Source organism: Magallana gigas, chromosome 6, assembly GCF_963853765.1.
Source record: "Magallana gigas chromosome 6, xbMagGiga1.1, whole genome shotgun sequence".
In the NCBI taxonomy this organism is placed as follows: Eukaryota; Metazoa; Mollusca; class Bivalvia; order Ostreida; family Ostreidae; genus Magallana; species Magallana gigas.
Window position 1 is genome coordinate 34,591,423 of NC_088858.1, and position 19,711 is coordinate 34,611,133.

At 32.3% G+C, this 19,711-nt stretch overlaps 2 protein-coding genes and 1 non-coding gene across 5 annotated transcripts; 2 read left to right on the top strand and 1 right to left on the bottom strand.

Annotated features, from left to right (window-relative positions):
* Nucleotides 1–5,750: 5,750 nt before the first annotated feature.
* Nucleotides 5,751–7,576, top strand: LOC105326729 (uncharacterized). Of its 3 annotated transcripts, none has more exons than XR_010715065.1 (3): nucleotides 5,751–5,871; nucleotides 6,628–6,818; nucleotides 7,118–7,576. It is a non-coding gene; the product is annotated as an uncharacterized protein (transcript). The 3 variants fall into 3 exon arrangements; XR_010715066.1 differs by having other exon boundaries at nucleotides 5,757–5,871; nucleotides 6,634–6,818; XR_010715064.1 differs by lacking the exon at nucleotides 5,751–5,871 and adding an exon at nucleotides 6,117–6,196.
* A 1,376-nt stretch (nucleotides 7,577–8,952) lies between these two features.
* On the top strand, nucleotides 8,953–12,142 carry LOC105337634 (uncharacterized). The gene is made up of 3 exons (XM_066088740.1): nucleotides 8,953–10,455; nucleotides 10,625–10,743; nucleotides 10,857–12,142. The coding sequence occupies exons 1-3, from the start codon at nucleotides 9,996–9,998 to the stop codon at nucleotides 11,913–11,915; spliced, it is 1,638 nt and encodes a 545-aa protein (XP_065944812.1). The 5' UTR covers nucleotides 8,953–9,995; the 3' UTR covers nucleotides 11,916–12,142.
* Nucleotides 12,143–12,165: 23 nt separating this feature from the next.
* Nucleotides 12,166–14,776, bottom strand: LOC105337633 (uncharacterized). The gene is made up of 4 exons (XM_034469303.2): nucleotides 14,274–14,776; nucleotides 13,801–13,927; nucleotides 13,529–13,693; nucleotides 12,166–13,210 (listed from the first exon to the last, which is right to left on the bottom strand). The coding sequence occupies exons 1-4, from the start codon at nucleotides 14,695–14,697 to the stop codon at nucleotides 12,289–12,291; spliced, it is 1,638 nt and encodes a 545-aa protein (XP_034325194.2). The 5' UTR covers nucleotides 14,698–14,776; the 3' UTR covers nucleotides 12,166–12,288.
* Between the last annotated feature and the right edge of the window lie 4,935 nt (nucleotides 14,777–19,711).

Sequence of the window (19,711 nt, forward strand, 5' to 3'; positions counted from 1 at the left end):
AGAGAGAGTTAATGTTTTGGTTTAATAAAACACCTATTATATTTACGAGTAATTTTTTATGCCATAGTTCAAATTAGTTGTAAGAAGTACATTAAAGCAATTCAAAGTTTTCTCTCACGTGATTAAATTAGAAGTGATGACACTTCACCTCGATGATTTGAGAAACATATAGAATGTTTTCTGTTTTTAAGGAGTTGCGCCTTTATGATGTAGGGCACAATTTTCTGTCGTGATCATCATAATTTCATTTTGAATACACGTACTAGATGTACAAGCATGTGCGATGTATTAAAATTCTACGCTAACGTACGTTACATATGCTAGTAATTGTCGTATGGTACTGTGTGAATTACATGTATTAAGACATTTCAATGTAAAACATGTACGACTTTCTTAATGTAACCTACGATAAAGCCAGTAATAATGTTATAATTTCTTACCAGTAGTAGCCCCTCCCCGGACCATCTCTAGAACAATTGCGCGGGATAAAAAAAAATTCGGGAAATCAGTTATGAGTGTTGTTTGTAAACTTGGTCCATTTTCTTCCTTCAGCATCCATTCGCATGAACTAATTGAGCAAAATATGCGTTGTATTTGAACATTTTGTACAAAAAGTAATATTAACACTAGATCGAGTGTCAAAAATATCATTTTAACCCCATTAAAAATTCTATATAAGGAGGTTGGCACCTGAAATAGAAGTAATGTCAATCATCTAAAACATCTTGGATATAAAGATGGGGACATAAGATGTTCATTTGTTTTATTTGTGAACTATGTCACATGCCATTTTTTGGATTTGTTCATTTTCTTCTTGAAAACCTTCCGCCACAAAATATAGTTCCTTACTAAACTCTTAAATATATAATTTTCTTTTAACAATTTCATTCAATATGACTTATTTGGCATTGTAAAATGTTAATACACAAGTGCAATTAATATATGATGCAGAATTTTTAGTCAAGAGGTGACATAGAATAGTTACACAAACGTGAGGAGCGGCCCTAATTAATGCGTCATCTGATTGGTCTAGACAGTCACATGAAATAGCGAGTGAATAGTCGAGATCAGGGGATATTATATCTCATTTCTTTGAAGGCCTCGTGAGTTTATTTAACAGGATTACGAAAAAGCTCAGTGGTTAAGCATACGACATAAACAAGCAGATACATTTATTATCGTTTATTGTTCAGATCTCTTATACAAGAAAAGTAATTCAAGAATATACACCTACATTCAAATGATGAAAGAAAAGGAGACAGTAAGAGATAGATATTACATGTACCATCCACAACGTTTTTAATGTATTAGAATAGTACATAACTATTTACTGGCTATGAGGACGACGGCAAGTTTATTGTCATCCGCGACGGCAACTATTCCCCGAGGCAAATCCGAATAAAAAGGACACCAGTCAATTAAATTTTTTTGTAAATGTATGAAGACCCGACTCTCTAGACCATATTATGGGTACGCGTAATACATTGATATTGTTATCAGGATTTCACGTAATACACTGATCACTGGCGTCGGAAGCAAATTGAAAGTGGGGGGGGGGGGGGCTAGACTCATCCTCTGAAATATTGAGAATCATGGAAATCCTAATCCGTGGAGGGGGGGGGGGGTAGTATGCTTCTGAATCCAACTTTTCAATCTTTCAAGGTAAATTTAGAAACAATAATCTTTCCTGCGAGAAAAAGTGAGGGGGCTGAACCCTCTATTATGCTATGTTTCTAATGGTAAGGTATAAATTTGCAAAAAAAGTGGGGGGGCTAAGCCCCCCCTAGCCCCCCCCCCCCCGGTTCCGACGCCTATGCTGATTTTGTTATCATGATTTCACGTAATACACTGATATTGCTATTACGAGAACACGTTATACAATGATATTGTTATTATGAGTACACGTTATACAATGATATTGTTATTATGAGTACACGTTATACAATGGTATTGTTATTATGGATGCATAGAGTGTTTCGGCGGTTTTTAATTGAGTTATGATTTTAACTCTTAAGGCCCATCTCATTAGGGATATACCTATTATGATTTTAAGTTAAAGTAAGGGTGATTGAATTATCATTTCGCCAATATTCTTGTGTTAACTGTTTCTGATTATAGGTTCATTGGTAAATAGTTCTTTGCCCACTGCATCATTTTAAAGGACAGTCCAGTATTTCAGAATGCGCTTTTTGAGACCCTTGAAATGTGGGTTGTACTTGGTTATCATAGCATTTGGTTGCCTTTGTTTTCATTACAGATCTGTTTTCATCAAGTATATTTTCTATTTGTGTTTTCCAATGTCCTTATAATGGGTTCTGTTTCCTTATCAAAGTAACTTGTCTTTGATAGGTGTGTCTTGAAATTATTTAGAATTGTAGATGAAAAATGAAAAATAGGTAAAGAAAAGGATAGAATACAATGATTAATGGTATTCCTTGAAGATATTGATAATTTGTTTGTTTGCTTTAGATATGATTTGATATCAAGTATGCTATTTTCTTGAAACTTCATGCCTTTGTATATAGTAAAATGTTTAATTTCAAGAACATCATGCTTTTTAAGTAAATAAAACAGTATATTTTGCGTAGTTTTTTTAGGGTAGTTTTTAAAGAGACAGATGACATTTGACCGACGTGAACTTTGACGTCACAATAAGGGGAAATTACTATAACTATTTATTGTAAATCTGCTGAAATATAAATACCAAAATCTTCCCAAAATCTTGCAGAGCTAACGAATGGGGACATTTCTTCAGAGATAGGAAACAGTTGTAACTTGCTCTTATTTGGATAAATGCTCACATTAATTTTATTCACTATATTTACGGTAATTTCCAGGAACGTTTTTAAAAGGGGCGTGGAAGCCTCATTCAAAACAAATTTGACAAGCCAAAAAAAATAATTCTCAAAATCAGGAAAACTCTTATCCGGGGTGAGAAATGAGGAGTGCGTTGTAAGCCTTTAGCTCTTTAGCTGCACAACGGTATCTTTATTTTCACTTCCATTTATTACATCATGCAAGGGGGGAGGGTGGGGGCACTCCATTTTCCTTATATGATCAGAATTTTTTTTAATACGTTAAGGTGGTTGCAGGGGGGGGGGGCAGCTCAATGATAAGTCAATTTTTCTAATGTAAGAAAAGTGTCTGCTGCAAGAAAAACGGAAATACACTGCAATGAACATTATGTTAAAATCTATATTATTCAAAAACATTGTATCTGAGATAAATTCTAAATGTAAATGAATAAAAAATCTTATTAATTATGAATAATGAAATTTTAATGAAAAAATAGGTATGTTTTATTTTATTTTGCATTCAAATTTATTTACGATACGTTGCTACTTTTATTTGTATTGATATTTCATAATTCATTATTTGATCAAATGCTGCGCTTGCCCCAACGGTCGCACCGTAAAACATCTTAGGAAAATTTGATACTTGATGACATAGTTGGTGATTTGATACGTTCTTATGTCTGAAATATTTGGAAACATGCATTGTCGATATCACAAAATTCTTGAATTTCATCTTGCGTGTCGTTGAAGGCTTAAAAATCGCCATTAAATCACCATAGTCAAGAACTTGATAGGAAAATTTGAATTTGACATGATATGGTTGGTAATTTGATAAATTAATTTATCTAAAATTTCTGGAGATGGTGTTGCACCCATACTGCATCCTATAATTTGTTTAAAATATTTTCCATTGAACTCAAAGGAATTGTTTTCTAAGACGCATTTCAATAAGATAAGATCTTCGGTCTCTGGGTTAGGAATGTCAATTTGTGGTTTGTTAGCGTTTTTGTATGTTTCATCGACGGCGCTGAGCCATTCGCCGAGTTCTATGTTGGTAAACATACTAGTCACATCATATGTAATAGGTAACACTTCTGCTGGAAGTTCTCGAGTCTCAACTTTTTTGATAAAATCGGCGGTATTGATTGATTTTGTACTATAGGAATGAGAAAGTAATCACACTGTGCGCCAATTTTCCGCGTTTGCGTATCACACTGTAAAATGATTGGCCAGGTAGTAGTTGCCTGATGCTGCATATGCTGTTTTGAAGGGCATATCGAACTTCATCTTTGATTTTTGTGTATTTTAAGGAGCAAGTAAAGATGGTCGCATTTTAGCGAAGTTTTGATACCGCAGAGATAACGATACGTATCTTTATCTATTGAGCACTCAGAGTACATTTGCGTTACTCTAATTTGTATGATATGATGGAAGTTATGTAGATCTACTTCATCAACCTGCATGAAGTTTTTTGATTTGAGTGTCGCAAGGTCTCTGCGATACATTGGTCTTTGTCCATAATAACAATTGTATTGCCTTTGTCCACTTTTTTTATTACAAAATTGTTATTGTTTCTCAGAGACTGGCGGCTAGTGCTTCCCTTTCAAGCCTAGACGTATTATTGTCAATTTTTTTATTATCCAAAATCAAATATGTACATGTACAACTTTATTTTTATATCATGTATTATGTACGCTTAGTGCAGTGCGATTATCAAAAAACTACAATACCCTTTAATTTTTTGACTTATATTTTTTAACAACATTGTTTTTTCCACTATTAATGTTTTTGAAATACCTAAAGTTTAATTACAAAATGTCAGTTTCTATTTCATACACGAAACATACAAAAAAATACAACTAATGTCCTCCAAATTTTTTTGTTCTGTTTGCTTGACGTTCGGGATATTTTGACCAACATTTTGGGTAAAGATCTAATGGTTAATCATGCTACAAAGAATATATAAATTTGTAAATAAGAATCTTTAAAAGTCTTCTTTGATTTTTTAAGATATATTTAAAAAAACAATGTTGATATATTTATGTATTTTTGGATGCTAAGAGGTATAATAATTGGCAATTAACGCCCCAGTTTTTCTCCCACGGGGAAGCTTTTTTTTTCAGGGTCTGTTGTTAACAAAAGGTTACAATCCAGTCAGATTTATGACTCTGCAGTGATTCACTGCGTAAAAGGATACATTTTGTGTTAATTGAACACGTAAAACTGTTTTATTGCTACCCCATTAACAGTGACTCCTACATGTAATTTACACCCTGGTAGATTAAATTTCTCATTAATGTTAGTGTCACATTTATTTAAACCAAAAAAAAAATTTTTTTTTTCTTACTCGCTGGCTTTTGAACAGTCGATATCAAAGATGAGGTAAAATATTTTGGATGAACGAAATATTTTGCGCACGTTCCTAAAGCACGAACTATAGGCAAAGCCCATGACTTTGTAAGAAAACAAGTGCGCATATTCTTTCCTACTGTAATTTTAAAAACAGATCTTGATTTTTTGAAAATCATACAGTTATCTATGTCAAAGTTGAACTTCTCGAGACTAGCTCTGAGAAGTTGTTTTATTCAACGTTCATTTTTTAAAAATTCTATATGCAAATTAAAAAAAGCAACCAAATAAAAAAAACCGAATAAATAATTTCATTTGGATTGCCCTTGAGGAAATTCCGATAATATCGAAACAATCTTAAATAATTAAACAGTCTAGAGTTATTCTTTTTTAAATTCATACAATGAAGGTAAGCATATCGTGACACCTGTATGACTGCGAAGCAAGAGACAGTAAGTTATATATATATATATATATATATATATATATATATATATATATATATATATATATATATATATATATATATATATATATATATATATATATATTATATATATATATATATATATATATATATATATATATATATATAAGCACACAATTAGTCTTGCCTAGATGGCCGAGTGGGAGTGGGTTGCGCAGTGGCCGCTCACTGCTAGGAGAATAGTGCCAGAGGTCGTGAGTTCAAGCCTCGGTCGGGGCGGAAGGTGGAGCTCCAACAAAAGTGAATTTCTCTGTGCTTTATATATATATATATATATATATATATATATATATATATATATATATATATATATATATATATATATCTGGTATTATGTTACAGTTTAATGTCCAAGCTGTTACAAAACGTAAAGTGATTTCTATATTTATTTCATAAATGAAATACTATATATATATATATATATATATATATATATATATATATATATATATATATATATATATATATATATATATATATATATATATATATATATATATATGACGGATGTTCATTTCATAATTGTACAAATCTTTTGCGATTGAAACTGAGAGTTGCTATACAAGTAAGTACTGACCATTTCTTTTTTAAAGCTCTTCTAATTGTATTATTTTTTTAATGGTATAAAGTATCATTCAATGCATTCGATCTAATATCCATGTCAACTGACAAAAACGTACAGATAATTTCAATCAATAACTAACAATATGTGTATAAAATTAAAATTTGTTTGAAGTATAGAATTTTCTCTGTGCAAGTGAAGATACATTTAGAAGTTTCTAATGTTTAAATTATCTAAAAATAGGAAAAACAATTTGTTCACATTCGGGGTGTTGCTTTCTTGGGATAAAATAGAATAATAAAGTAGTATTTTCTACAATCTGCATGCAGTTTTTTCGTTAATCGGAGTATATACTCACTTTTCTTTGAAATATTATGATTTATAAATTGACAACATGTCTTACTTTCAATTGATTTCTAAATATATTTGATAAGTTTGAGGATGTCGTTGACATTTGTCGTACTGATGATCACTATACAATGTGGATTGTGTGACAAGGTGTCACAAAAACCAGGCCTGAAACTATTCAGAGAGGATTATAAAAGCGTGGAGGAGACCTGCCTGGCTGTTGGATTCGTCAGAAACAACTGTAAAAATGATTCTAAGACTACAAAGACAAGTGAAAGTATTACCTTTTTGCAATACTGCATGCAATCTTAATGATAATTGTGGGTTTTATTGTTTCTCTTGTTAAATGATCGGAATAAAAATAATAATAATATTTTTTTTAAATCTTCCCTTCCTGTAAGTTATTTTGCCTTTGTTCCGGATAACATAAAAAAGCTATAACTTTATGTTCATATTTAACTTAAAATCCTAGCGTATCAGTAGCTTTGGAAATTACTTAAAACTATATTCTCTAAGTATGTAAAGTTATATGATACATGTATATGATTCTTACCTATTTTCTTACGATGATTTTAGATCACCGAGTGGTTGCTTTTGATGTTCGATTAAAAAATCATAAAAGAAATCTTGCTACAAAAGCCCGCATTGTGTTCGAAACAGTTGATCTAAACGAAGGACTTAGATACAACCCATCTACCGGAAGCTTCACGGCCCCTAGCGGCGGGATCTACGTGTTTGACTGGACAGTTCTTGCATGGCAAGGTGAATATGCCCACACGTCACTTTTTGTGAACGACCAGATCAAGTCATGGAACAACTGTTATGACGGTGCTTCTAAGACATGGCTACCTTGTACCAAAATGACCATAGTGAAGCTAGAGCAAGGAGATAATGCTTGGATCGGAGTTTTCAGTGGACCAGCTAATATGCATCAATATACATCGTTTTCAGGTCATAAACTGTAATCAGAATGCAAAATCAAAACTATTTTCAAATATGGATATTAAAAAGGAATTAAAACTTGCAATAACCATATTTCTTAATTATATTGATGCAATGTCTTTTACACTGCTAAAGTTACCTCACCTTTCTAAGCTACCCCTTAAAACAGGCATTAGCCTCTTTCAGGTGTTCCTTACATAAATTACGTATTGAAGAAGGTAGATTTGAGGGAATTGATAGTGCGGATAGATTATGTCAACTTTGTAATTTAAGACAAATTGAAAATGAAGTACATTTTCTATTTCACTGTCCAATGTTAGCGGACTTAAGAAGAAATTTTTTATTTCACTGTCCATCAGAAAGAAAAGATGTTCCAATTTGTATTGATCATCTTTTTAACAGCAATGACCAAAATGTCATCAAATGTACAGCAATTTTTATCAAAAAAGGTCTGTCAATAAGACAAGAAATGCTAACTCTATGACAATCTATGTTAAACAATACAGTATTGTTACAAATTTTCTATGTATATGCATTATGTATATAGTAGCTTCCTATCATATCGCGGGTTCTATTGTATCGCGGTATTTCTGTTTACGAATAGTAGCACGCGCTGAAATTGACATTTGAGGATGGGATATTTTTAGACATAGTAAACAGAGGCACGCTGAACATCACTGGAGTATATAATAGAGGAATCCCCCAATAACATTAGTTTTTGGAAATATTTCAGTATTGATAGATTTTTCCACAAAATAATTTAACTACCGCGATATCATAGGATGGGCTCATATAACATGTTTATGTTGCATATAAATATGATGCCTAGATGTACAGTGGGCAATGGCCTTTAAGTACCAAATAAACATCTTATCTTATCTTATCTTATCTTACACTGCTAAATAGCGGTTTTAAAAATTCAAGAAATGCGCATCATTATATGCAAAATCAGAAAACCTATATATAAAGAATATATTTCCATAATAAAATCACAATTCGATCATACTGCAAAACGTTTTTAGTCTGATCGAATTGTGATTTTATTCTGGATATATTTTCTTTTAAATTATTTTAAAACTGTACCGGTTTTTTGTTTTATTGGATATATATATATATATATATATATATATATATATATATATATAAATATATAAATATATATATATATATATATATATATATATATATATATATATATATAATCCAAAATGAGTGAAAGGTGATATCACACAGTATAAATAATCAAAAAAGAAAAAGAAAATGAACAGTTCCAAAGTTTCTATTCGCTAGCGCTTTCTGGATTTACATCCTTCTTCAGGTGAATGTACATAAGTTATGAACTTGTTTTCCTTAGAAACGTTTACTATGACGTCAGGATGTAACGAGAGTCTTTTCAGGGAATGAATAAATCCATGACGTCATAATACAATATAAAACGTTAAAGTTCGGGAAAACTGAATTAGACACCGTATGATCATAATGACATCAATAAATTTTCAAATACAAAGACTGGCTAGAACAAAGATGATTATACAGATATTTAATGTTTGTTGAGTTTTGGGGAAAATAATTTAATAAAATAGTTCTCTTTCACAAGTCTCATGGCGGTTGAATCGGTTTTAAGTTTATAAAATGGGAATACTTTATAATCTCCCTTAGCACATCTGTCAAAATGTTCACTGCATGGGGTGTTTCTGGTACTGGGATCATTGATCTGTTGGCGATGGACGCGCATGCGGGCGGTAAGTTGTGTTCCGGTTTGGCCGATGTAATTTTTGCCACAGTGGTTGCATGTAATACAGTAAAGCAGATTTTTGGATTTACATATATATATATAATTTGTTGGATTTACATATATATATAATTTGTTACTATGAGTTCACGTAATACACTGATATTGTTCTTATGACTTCACGTTATACAATAATATTGTTATTATGAGTACACGTTATACAATGATATTGTTATTATGGATGCATAGAGTGTTTCGGCGGTTTTTAATAGAGTTATGATTTTAACTCTTAAGGTCCACCTCATTAGGGGTCTACCTATTATGATTTTAAGTTATAGTAAAGGTGATTGAATTGTCATTTAGTCGATATTCTTGTGTTAACTGCATGTGATTAAAGGTCCATTCGTAAATAGTTCTTAGCATACTGCATCATTTTAAAGGACGGTCCAGTTTTTTGAGACCCTTCAAATGTGGGTTGTACTTGGTTATCATAGCATTTGGTTGCCTTTGTTTCCATTACAGATCTGTTTTCACCAAGTATATATACTTTTTCTATTTGTGTTTTCCAATGTACTTATAATGGGATCTATTTCCTAATCAAAGTAACCTCTCTTTGATAGGTGTGTCTTGAAATCCTTTAGAATACTTCCGATTTCCACTAACAGAGAGCTAAGTCCCTTATGGCGCTCTTCAACCACCGGAGTGAAAAAACGTACAGATCTCGCGAGATTTTCGGGACAAACATTCCTTGTTGCGAATGACGCTACTGCAGTGTACGTTATGCCTGCGCGACATTGTATTGCTGTCGGTTGTACTGCCGATAGTCGAAGCAGCTCAAATTTACTCTTCCACCAGTTACCCAAGGTAGAGAGCGAATTGAAAAAGTGGCTAAGTTTGATAAGGCGAGAGGGATTAAAAATAGACAGTTCTTGCGACAACAGACACTATGTTGTCTGTTCCAAACACTTTGTTGACTCCTTTCCAACACCGCAAAACCCTTACCCAACTTTGTTTACATATAATCATTATAAAAAATCAACTCCACGGAAAACGAAGAATTCTAATTCAAGCAGGTCATCTTCAACAAACGTCAAACAGCATGATCAGCCATCCATCAAAACTGTTCACCTCGTCAAATGTGAGCCAGCCACCGACAAAACACAGATATGTTATCCGTATGTAGTGGGAGAATTAGACATTCCACAAACAGATGTCAACAATAACAACGGAATTAAAACAGGTTCGTTTAACAATTGCATGTATATAGGTTATATTTTGTATATATATTAAATAATAAAAATTAACCAGTAAAATATGCATATATTATACATGTATATACATTATACAATATTGTTACTATTTTATACAAGTATACCAGTTCTTTATCGGCATGTTTCAAATTATTTTAGAGGTTGGATGTGATATTCAGTGTCAAAATATACAGCATGACCATCATTATATCTGCTGTGACCCAGAGAAGAAGTATTGTGGGGAACATGATCTTTTGGAAAGAATAACATCCTTAGAGGTGAGTTGACACTGACAAAATATTATACAAGTACATGTTTTTTTTTTTTTCAAAATGATAATTATGAACATGAGATTCAATAAACAATTTGTTTTTACTTTTTTAACAAATAGGCTAGGTGTTCGGAGCTAGAAAAAGAAAACAGGGAGCTGAGAGAGGAAAATCAGACATTGCAAGCCCTGAAAATGCAGAAAAATGACTTCAGGAATGATCTTATAGGAAAAATTATACAAGATGATAACAACATCAAACACTTTCTTGGACTGCCATCCCTCAGCTTTCTCACATTCTTCCTTCAGTTTTTGGCACCATATTATAACAAAGTTTCATTTTGGAAAGGGGCTGGGAGGTCAGGATCCAAGAAGTGGCAAGAGAAGAATCAACAAAAACCTGGCAAACAGAGAAAACTAACCATGAAGGAAGAGTTCGTATTGGTTATGCTAAAATTAAGACTCGGTTTAGACAATGCAACTCTATCTGTTTTATTCAATGTGTCCGTTCGATATGTCTCAACCTTGTTCGGCACATGGATTAATTTCTTAGCACAAATTTTAAATCCTGTTATCAAGTGGCCATCCAAAGAAAAAATTCTGAAACACATGCCTTTATCCTTTAAGCTAAAATACCCTAATACTACATCAATAATTGACTGCACCGAAGTGTTCATTCAAAAACCCAAAAACTGTTCAGCTCAGGCAAGTACTTGGAGTAATAACAAGTCACATAACACTCTTAAGGCTCTGGTGGCTATCCAACCCAATGGAGCTTTTACATTTGTTTCCAAATTCTGGAGTGGTAATGTCAGTGACCGAAAAATTACTGTGGACAGCAAATTTCTTGACCTTATTTCCCCAGGGGATGAGGTGATGGCAGACAGAGGATTCCAAATAAAAGATCTTCTTACCCTGAAAGGAGTATATTTGAATATGCCAACTTTTACCCATGAGAGAAGAAATGGGAAGGGGAGAGTACTCTCATCTAAACAGATTCTTGAAACTCGGAAGATTGCTTCTCTACGCATCCATGTCGAACGGGCTATCAGAAGACTCAAATCCTACAAAATGTTAGCAGGAATTCTCCCATTAAATATGAAAAACTTGTCATCAGCCATGCTACGAGTTGCAGCAGCTTTTTGTAACTTCATGCCACCTTTGTCAAAAAAATTTAAATAAGGAAAATTACTGTTGTTCATGTGTACCGTTAATTTGATGGGCGGTTTTCTTTTCCAGCAACATAAATAATTGTATCAATTGGACTAAGTGCTCTAAAAATGTTTTAAGCTAGTGCATTAATTCATGATTGCACAATATTTCAAATAATCATATGCCTTTTTTTATTTACTTGTTATGATGAAAAATGATTGAGATAAATACATTAATTTCAAGAACTTTATATATTGCTTATGATGAACAATAAATTGTGAAATTATGGTACAGTGTAATCCATACAATGGTTTTTGACATTCATCAACTTTTGAATTAGCACAATAAAGCAAACACCATAATCATTAACCTTATTCAAGTTTTCTGATGCATATACATGTACTTAGACCAATTTTGGTAAAACATTTTGCACATAAAAACTTTTGAGTTTTTCAAATAACAGTTCCCAATCTGCTTGTGAGAAATTAACTCTTTCTACATAAATATCTTTTTGTGTGTACAATACAAAATCACAGTAAGATAACTTGCAGACTGCCATTTGGCCAAGCATTTGGACATAATAGGAGGAGGAAATACTCTTTTTCAATGCATAATTACCATTGACAATTGCACATGATGAATTTTTTGACATAGCAACCTGACAAGTTTCATTTTGTGAACTATATGGACACTTGATTTCAACAAGACCTTTGCCACAGCATTTGCATTCAGAAATACCATCAGGGGATGCAGCAAGAAAGGGGAAATCTTTAAAAACAAAGATTCCAGTCTCTGAACACTTAAATGAAGGATGAAAACATGTCATGTAATCTACATATTTCTCACGTGCAACAGATTCATTAATTTTTCCATATTCAACTGACTTCGAAGTAAAATTATATTGACCCATAATACTGCGCACAATATAATTGTCTGCTTTATCCCCTCTATAGTGATAAGCTTTGAAAAAATTTGAAGCAGTCAATCTTCCCTTTCTTTGGTACTGCCACATAAGGTTAATGGACTGTCCTTTGGTAAATTCATTAACTTTCTTAACATAACAATCGTCTACTTTCACATTTTCTTGACCAAGCATTGCCACTAAATCAATAATATTTTTGGGCGTGTCCTCAATACACATGGACATGTCATTGTCATCATCAGAGTCTGACATTGTATACAAAGCCAATGCCAATATTTTGCTCTTCTTTAGGACTTGAACAATATTCTTTTCCAATGACTCCATATCAAAATCTGAAGACTTAAGTGGCAAATAACCAGAATCTTCAGATGGTCGTGGTTTATCTGGTACATTCACGACAGTCCTGTAATTTATATGGAATTATTATAACGAATTATAAGTAAATTTCTAAATAATGCACATTTTAATTGCAAAAGATTAATTCTTAGTTAAAGGATATTAAACAATTCAGTTTCTTAATTCATTCTGCAAGATTTGCTTGGTTTTCGAATGAATAAAAGGACTGGCATAAAATTAAAACTGAATATATAAGCACAATACATGTACATGCGAGCAGCGCCAGAAAAGAACAGTTGAATTGACAATGTTTATAAAATAAGTTTACTTAATTCAATTACTGGGTAATCCCAAAAAAAGAACATATAAAAATAGGGTAACACACCTGATATCTAAGTCATGAACAGGCACTGGCCTGCATACTTTCCGTGGTTTATCCCAATATACTGCAGTATCAGTAACTCCAATTGAACTTCGATCTTCCATTGAAGTGATGTGATCTATTATGCCAAACAGTAGGGCAACAACATGCTTACATGATCCATCCCCTCTGTTAAATATTAATAATGTGGTTATGAAAAATGATAATAAAATAGTGTGACCAGCTTTGCTTCAATAAGATATACAGGGAAGTGAAAATCTAGAAAATAAACTTACGCAACACATGTACATTCAGCTGAAAGTATGTGTCCTGATTTCTCAACCAGAATCCATGGGATATAAGGATAACTGGACTGCCTTGTTTCAGGCACACATTTGCCTTTAACATAGAACACACCTTCATCTGAATTGAAAAGTGATACATTATTTTCTGTTCAAATATTCTACATTCCTTTTTGTTGACATTGTTGTTGACAATTGAATACATATATTGCTTTTAAAATTTGTTGCATGACTGTCTCTAATCATGTTTGATAAATCAATAAAGGTATGTCTTGGTGTGACATTAATTTCCAGTCCCTGTTTACTGGGTAGAAAACTGTTGGTCAACAAGATTATGTTTCTGTTGTAACATTCATATATTGCTTATATCGATTTTGACAACAAAATTTATGAATATATGGGTACTATTTCATATTTCAATGTCAATAAAACTATAAAATGGTATGCTTTACGAAGTTTACAAGTACCTAACATTGCCATTGTGACATCATGAATGTGGCCAGAACAATGTAGCTTGTAGCCATTGTCCGATTTTCTCCTCCGCAGGCGTTCTTCAGACCATCCGCAGTAGTTCTGGAGAAAAGATGTCACATCAAACGTATCAATGGTTGGGATGGTAGCTAGATTACGACTCCAGACGATTCCAGTGTCGTAACATGGATGTCGATAAGTTTTCCCCCGAACCGTCCGTCTCTCGATTGAAGCCTCTTTCTCGCTATCGTTCTGGTCGATTCCAGGCAAATTAAGAGCATCAGCGCTTTCACATAAGTCAACTAAATCTTGTTTTCTTTTGTTCGAAAAGGGAATGCCTTTAGTTTTCAGAATATGCTTTAGATCGGCGCATTGTAAATCTTGATAGTTGGCGTCCATCACGACAAAATTTTGTCCCATACGACCCTACTAATCGCGCCTCCAATGTGAAGAGCGCACTAATGGAAATCAAAAGTATTGTAGATGAAAAATGAAAAATAGGAAAAAAAAGATAAAATACAATGATTAATGGTATTCTTTGAAGATATTGAAAATCGTTTGTTTGCTTTACGTAGGACTTGATATCAAGTATGCTATTTTCTTGAAACTTCATGCCTTTATATATAGTAAAATGTGTAATTTCAAGAACATCATGCTTTTTAAGTAATTAAATAAAACAGTATATTTTGCGTAGTTTTTTTTCAGGGTAGTTTTCAAAGAGACAGACGACACTTGACCGACGTGAACTTTGACGTCACAATAAGGGGAAATTACTATAACTAGTTATTGTAAATCTGCTGAAATATAAATACCAAAATCTTCCCAAAATCTTGCAGAGCTATCGAATGGGGACATTTCTTCAGAGATAGGAAACATTTGTAACTTGCTCTCATTTGGATGAATGCTCACATTAATTTTATTCACTAAATTTACAATTTCCAGGAACGTTTTTTAAAAGGGGCGTTGCAGTCTCATTAAATAAAAAAAATTCACAAGGAAAAAAAAAAATAATTCTCAAAATCAGGAAAACTCTAATCCGGGGTGAGAAATGAGGAGTGCATAGCAAGCCTTTAGCTCTTTAGCTGCTCGATGGTATCTTATGACCAGCAAATTTTTTTAATACGTAAATCAAAAAAATAAATATTTTTTTAAACGGGTGGTTGCAGGGGGGGGGGGGGAGGGCAACTCTATGATAAATCAATTTTTCTAATGTAAGAAAAGTGTCTGCTGCAAGAAAAACGGAAATACACTGCAATGAACATTATGTTAAAATCTTTATTATTAAAAAACATTGTATCTGAGATAAATTCTAAATATAAATGAATAAAAAATCTTATTAATTATGAAAAATGAAATTTTAATGCAAAAATAGGTATGTTTTATTTTATTTTGCATTCCAATTTATTTATGATACGTTGCTACTTTTATTTGTATTGATATTTCATAATTCATTATTTGATCAAATGCTGCTCTCGCCCCTGACGGTCGCACCGTAAAACGTTTATATCAGGGTCTGTTGTCAACAAAAGGTTACAATCCAGTCAAATTAATGACTGTAGTGATTCACTGCGTAAAAAGATACATTTAGTGTTAATTGAACACGTAAAACTGTTTTATTACTACTCCATTAACAGTGACTCCTACATGCAACGTACACACTGGTAGATTAAATTTCTCTTTAATGTTAGTGTCACATTTATATAAACCCCCCCCCCCCCCAAAAAAAAAATAAAAAGCAAAAAAAAACAAAAAACTGGCTGGCTTTCTTACTGGCTGGCTTTTGCAACTCGGACATATCTTTACAAAAATCTTCTATCATTTTTCCGAATAAAACTCAATGCTAACATAAAATTTATTTGCCATATACAGATGTTATTTAATAAATAACATTGTTCGTTCGGTATATAAGAGTGGTTGCAGTTAAATGAAAGTTTTGAAACCTGTTAAAGTAAAGCGAACATAAAAAGATTTTGAAAAAAACACAAAGTATTTCTTAGACTTTCTATGCATTACTGTGAAATATCTGAAATGTTTGCTATAAGCTATGGTATATTCTTCGTATTTTCATGATATATTTTGCTGAATAGATAATTATTGTTATATTCTCCAAAAGCAGTAAAAGTGTGATCAGATATATCATGAATATTACTCTTTTATAAAAAGAGTAACCAAATGTTAAAATTTACGGTTCCACTACTGGGAATTCTAAAAATAAAATATCGAACAAATAAAGGTTGTTCTTAAACTTCTTTGAGATAATATAAAATAAGACATGAACTATCACTCAACTTGCAAATACTGTTACATATATATGAAACACTTGGCAGAATCTACTTCAAGGTTTAGCTTATATCATCCCTTGTATGAAAAAAGGTACTAACCCTAGCCCTGTTTTTTTAAAATCCTGTATAAATCTAGATTTTAAAATGCCTAGCGCAGAGTTTTAAGGAGAAGGAAAAAATCAGCCTGTGAGAAAAATCAGTTAAATGGATTTAATGTGCATAAGTCGCAATGACCTATTTTCTAAAGCTCAGGATTTTACCTAGCAATTGTTTTATTGTTCAAAATAGCGGGTGTAAAACTTAACCAGTTCTGCGTTCCCACGTCAACGGTTTTGGTTTCAGTTCTGTTGTTTTCATTTAAATCAGCTCAAAACGAAAGTTGAATAATAACTAGTTCTTAGAAGTAAATGACTCTGATTTTTACAAAATCGCAATTGTTTCCACTTTTATTTTTTTTCCGAAATCGAAATGTCGAAAAATGGTAAGGCCACAAAAATTCAATTTCTTTTTCGGACATTTATTGAAAAACGGGGGATTATCAGTTTAATTTTGTTGGCAAAATTTTTAGTTCAGGCGGTAGAAGTTAAAGCCGACGCTTTTCATTACTTTATTGGATTTAAAGTAATAATATTACAAATAAAAATAACCAAGCAAAAACTATAACAAAATATCTTGTTTGCACTTGAATTTGTATAGTTTTATTTAAATACCTCCTAAGCGTCGTAACGGGCTGGAGCGCGCGGGTTCGACGAGCAGGAAATTAAATTGGTGTGGCTTAAGGAATAAATATTTCATCCTTATCTTTAAAAGTCTTCTTTGATTCTTAAAAATATTTTCTAAAAACAATGTTGATATATTTGTTGTATTTTTGGATGCTAAAAGCTATAATAATTAACAATTAACGCTCCAGTTTTTCTCCCATGGGAGTAGCTTTTTTTAAATAAAAAAACCACAGTTGTGAACAAAAGGTTACAATCCAGTCAGATTTATGACTCTGCAGTGATGCTCTGCGAAAAAAAGCTATAGTTTTGTGATAATTGAACACATAAAACTTTTTTATTACTACCCCATTAACAGTGATATAAAGTATATGTACATATACATATTACTCCTCAGAAGAGTTACAATATAACTTGTTACAATTGAACAAGTAGTGGTATATAATATATGTGAAAATGGTTTTCTTTTTAGAAAAAAAGAAAAGGAAACAATTCAAAGATAAAGAAAAAAATAATAATAAGAGACGGGGACATAACGGAGAGAATATAGATGGTGAAGGATGTTCCAAACGTTTAAATATATATATCGTTCCAATAAGTATCAAACAAATGATAATTACAGTTTTGAGAAGCAAAATTTTTTTTTTAGATAAACAGTCTTTTGGTTATAGATTTCTTAATGATATTTACATTTAGCCTTGATGTTTTCATTTTACTTTGCAGATATTACGGTTTTGTGAAAAGAATTATTTAATTTTCTAACCTATGAAATCTCTATTATCATATTTCCAAAAAAGGATTGAATATTTATCAAAATTTGTTTGTAAACAAAGATATCTGACATCCATTTCTCCAACTCAATCCAAGTTTCTTTCACTAAATAACAGTCGACGAAAATATGTCCTATTGTTCAGGGGTTTGTTGACAAAAGTAACACAATGAAGAATTTACTATCCCTACTCTTTGTAAATAATAATTGATTGGCAAGATCCTATGTAATAGTTGGTTTTGAAGCCACAGTAATTTTGAATCATTTGTGCACTATAAATACTATAAATATTTCTCCATTGTTTTTGTGTTAATCCGATTTCTGAAATCCATTTTGTTTCAGATTTTGGATAAGTTCTTTTCTTAGATATTAAAAGTTTGTTGTACATGTCACTACAACCCTTCTTAGATCTACAAAATATTTTTACTGTATTTGGGTAACCAATTTTACAATTCTTAGTTAACTGTTTATATAATACTTTCACATATTCTTGTAATGCTTTTGTTAGACCGAGAAATTGACCAAAATTTGTTTTGAGGTTGTGATGAAGTTGAATTCAGTAAATTTCAGTTTTGTATTTGTTTTTGTAAATAGTTGTAATTTTGGACCAAGTTGTGTTCCATATTTGTCAATCGAGAGTGTTCGGTATTAGGGCTATTTTTAGTATAACCGGTTTGGTGAGTTAGAGCAGTGGCTGCTTGTCAAGTGTGCGGCCACGTTGTTGAATTCGTCCTCCAGTTTGTTAATTTTGGCGCATTCCAGAAGTTAGTCTGGTAGACTGGTAGCCATAAATTACTGTAAATCTGTTTGGGCATTTGTTTTTCTCCAGCCGGTAAGTTTTTGTATATATTTTGTCAGTTTCATGGTATATTTACCAGGGTGTGGTCTTTGTTATTTTCCTTGTATAAATGAGTATGTCTATAGGTTTTAGAATAGGTAATTATTGTTTCAGTGCAGGGATAGCTATATCGTTAAAGCCGGTGGGTCAGTGGTGAAACGTCAGTGAAGGCTTAGCGTAGCATATGTGGGGCAGGACTAGGACCGAGAACTATTTACGGAGCAGCGCGTGACGCAAGTGGGACGCACGGGAGCTCGTGTTTGACGAACGTTTATGGTTAGGAGGCCCAGTTCGGGACTGGAGACAGGATATTTTGTTTTTGTGTTTTGTGTGCTATGGAGGCCCAGTGGTGACTACTTCAGGGTGGCTGTTGCAATTATTTGAAGCCAAACTTTCAATTTTATTTTATGATTAAATGATTTATCAGTTTACCTAGTGATAAAAATTGATTGTTTAATTACAGATAACATTCCAATTTACTTTTTTCTGTGAAATTACATATAGCAGTATTGGTAATTTTGATTTGTTGGTTTATTCCTTTACATACTGTTATAGCTATATTTAGCCAGCGTTTAAAGCATTTATTTGTTTTATATAGATACTGACAATTGAATGTGTTAAAAATTAATTCACTGTTGTTTCGTTGTCAGTGTTGATTGATTAACTTTTTAAAGTTATATTTTCTTTCTTAGTGGGAGAGTGAGGGTGTGTGTTTGTGAGTGTGAGTCTCTTCATATTCTATTATTTTAATTTGTTTTGTTGATAAATAAATTCATTTTGTTTTGTTTATTTTACTGTTTGTCGTTTTTGCTATCGCCCACACAAA

Bases quoted from the DNA above. Each gene is read 5' to 3' on its own strand.
- LOC105337634 (XM_066088740.1), top strand. From the start codon at position 9,996: ATGCCTGCGCGACATTGTATTGCTGTCGGTTGTACTGCCGATAGTCGA. The intron at 10,456-10,624 runs GTTCGTTTAACA...AAATTATTTTAG, and splicing joins TAACAACGGAATTAAAACAG to AGGTTGGATGTGATATTCAG. The intron at 10,744-10,856 runs GTGAGTTGACAC...TTTAACAAATAG, and splicing joins AAAGAATAACATCCTTAGAG to GCTAGGTGTTCGGAGCTAGA.
- LOC105337633 (XM_034469303.2), bottom strand. From the start codon at position 14,697: ATGGGACAAAATTTTGTCGTGATGGACGCCAACTATCAAGATTTACAA. The intron at 13,694-13,800 runs GTAAGTTTATTT...AATATTTAACAG, and splicing joins GCTGAATGTACATGTGTTGC to AGGGGATGGATCATGTAAGC. The intron at 13,211-13,528 runs GTGTGTTACCCT...TATAAATTACAG, and splicing joins GTTCATGACTTAGATATCAG to GACTGTCGTGAATGTACCAG.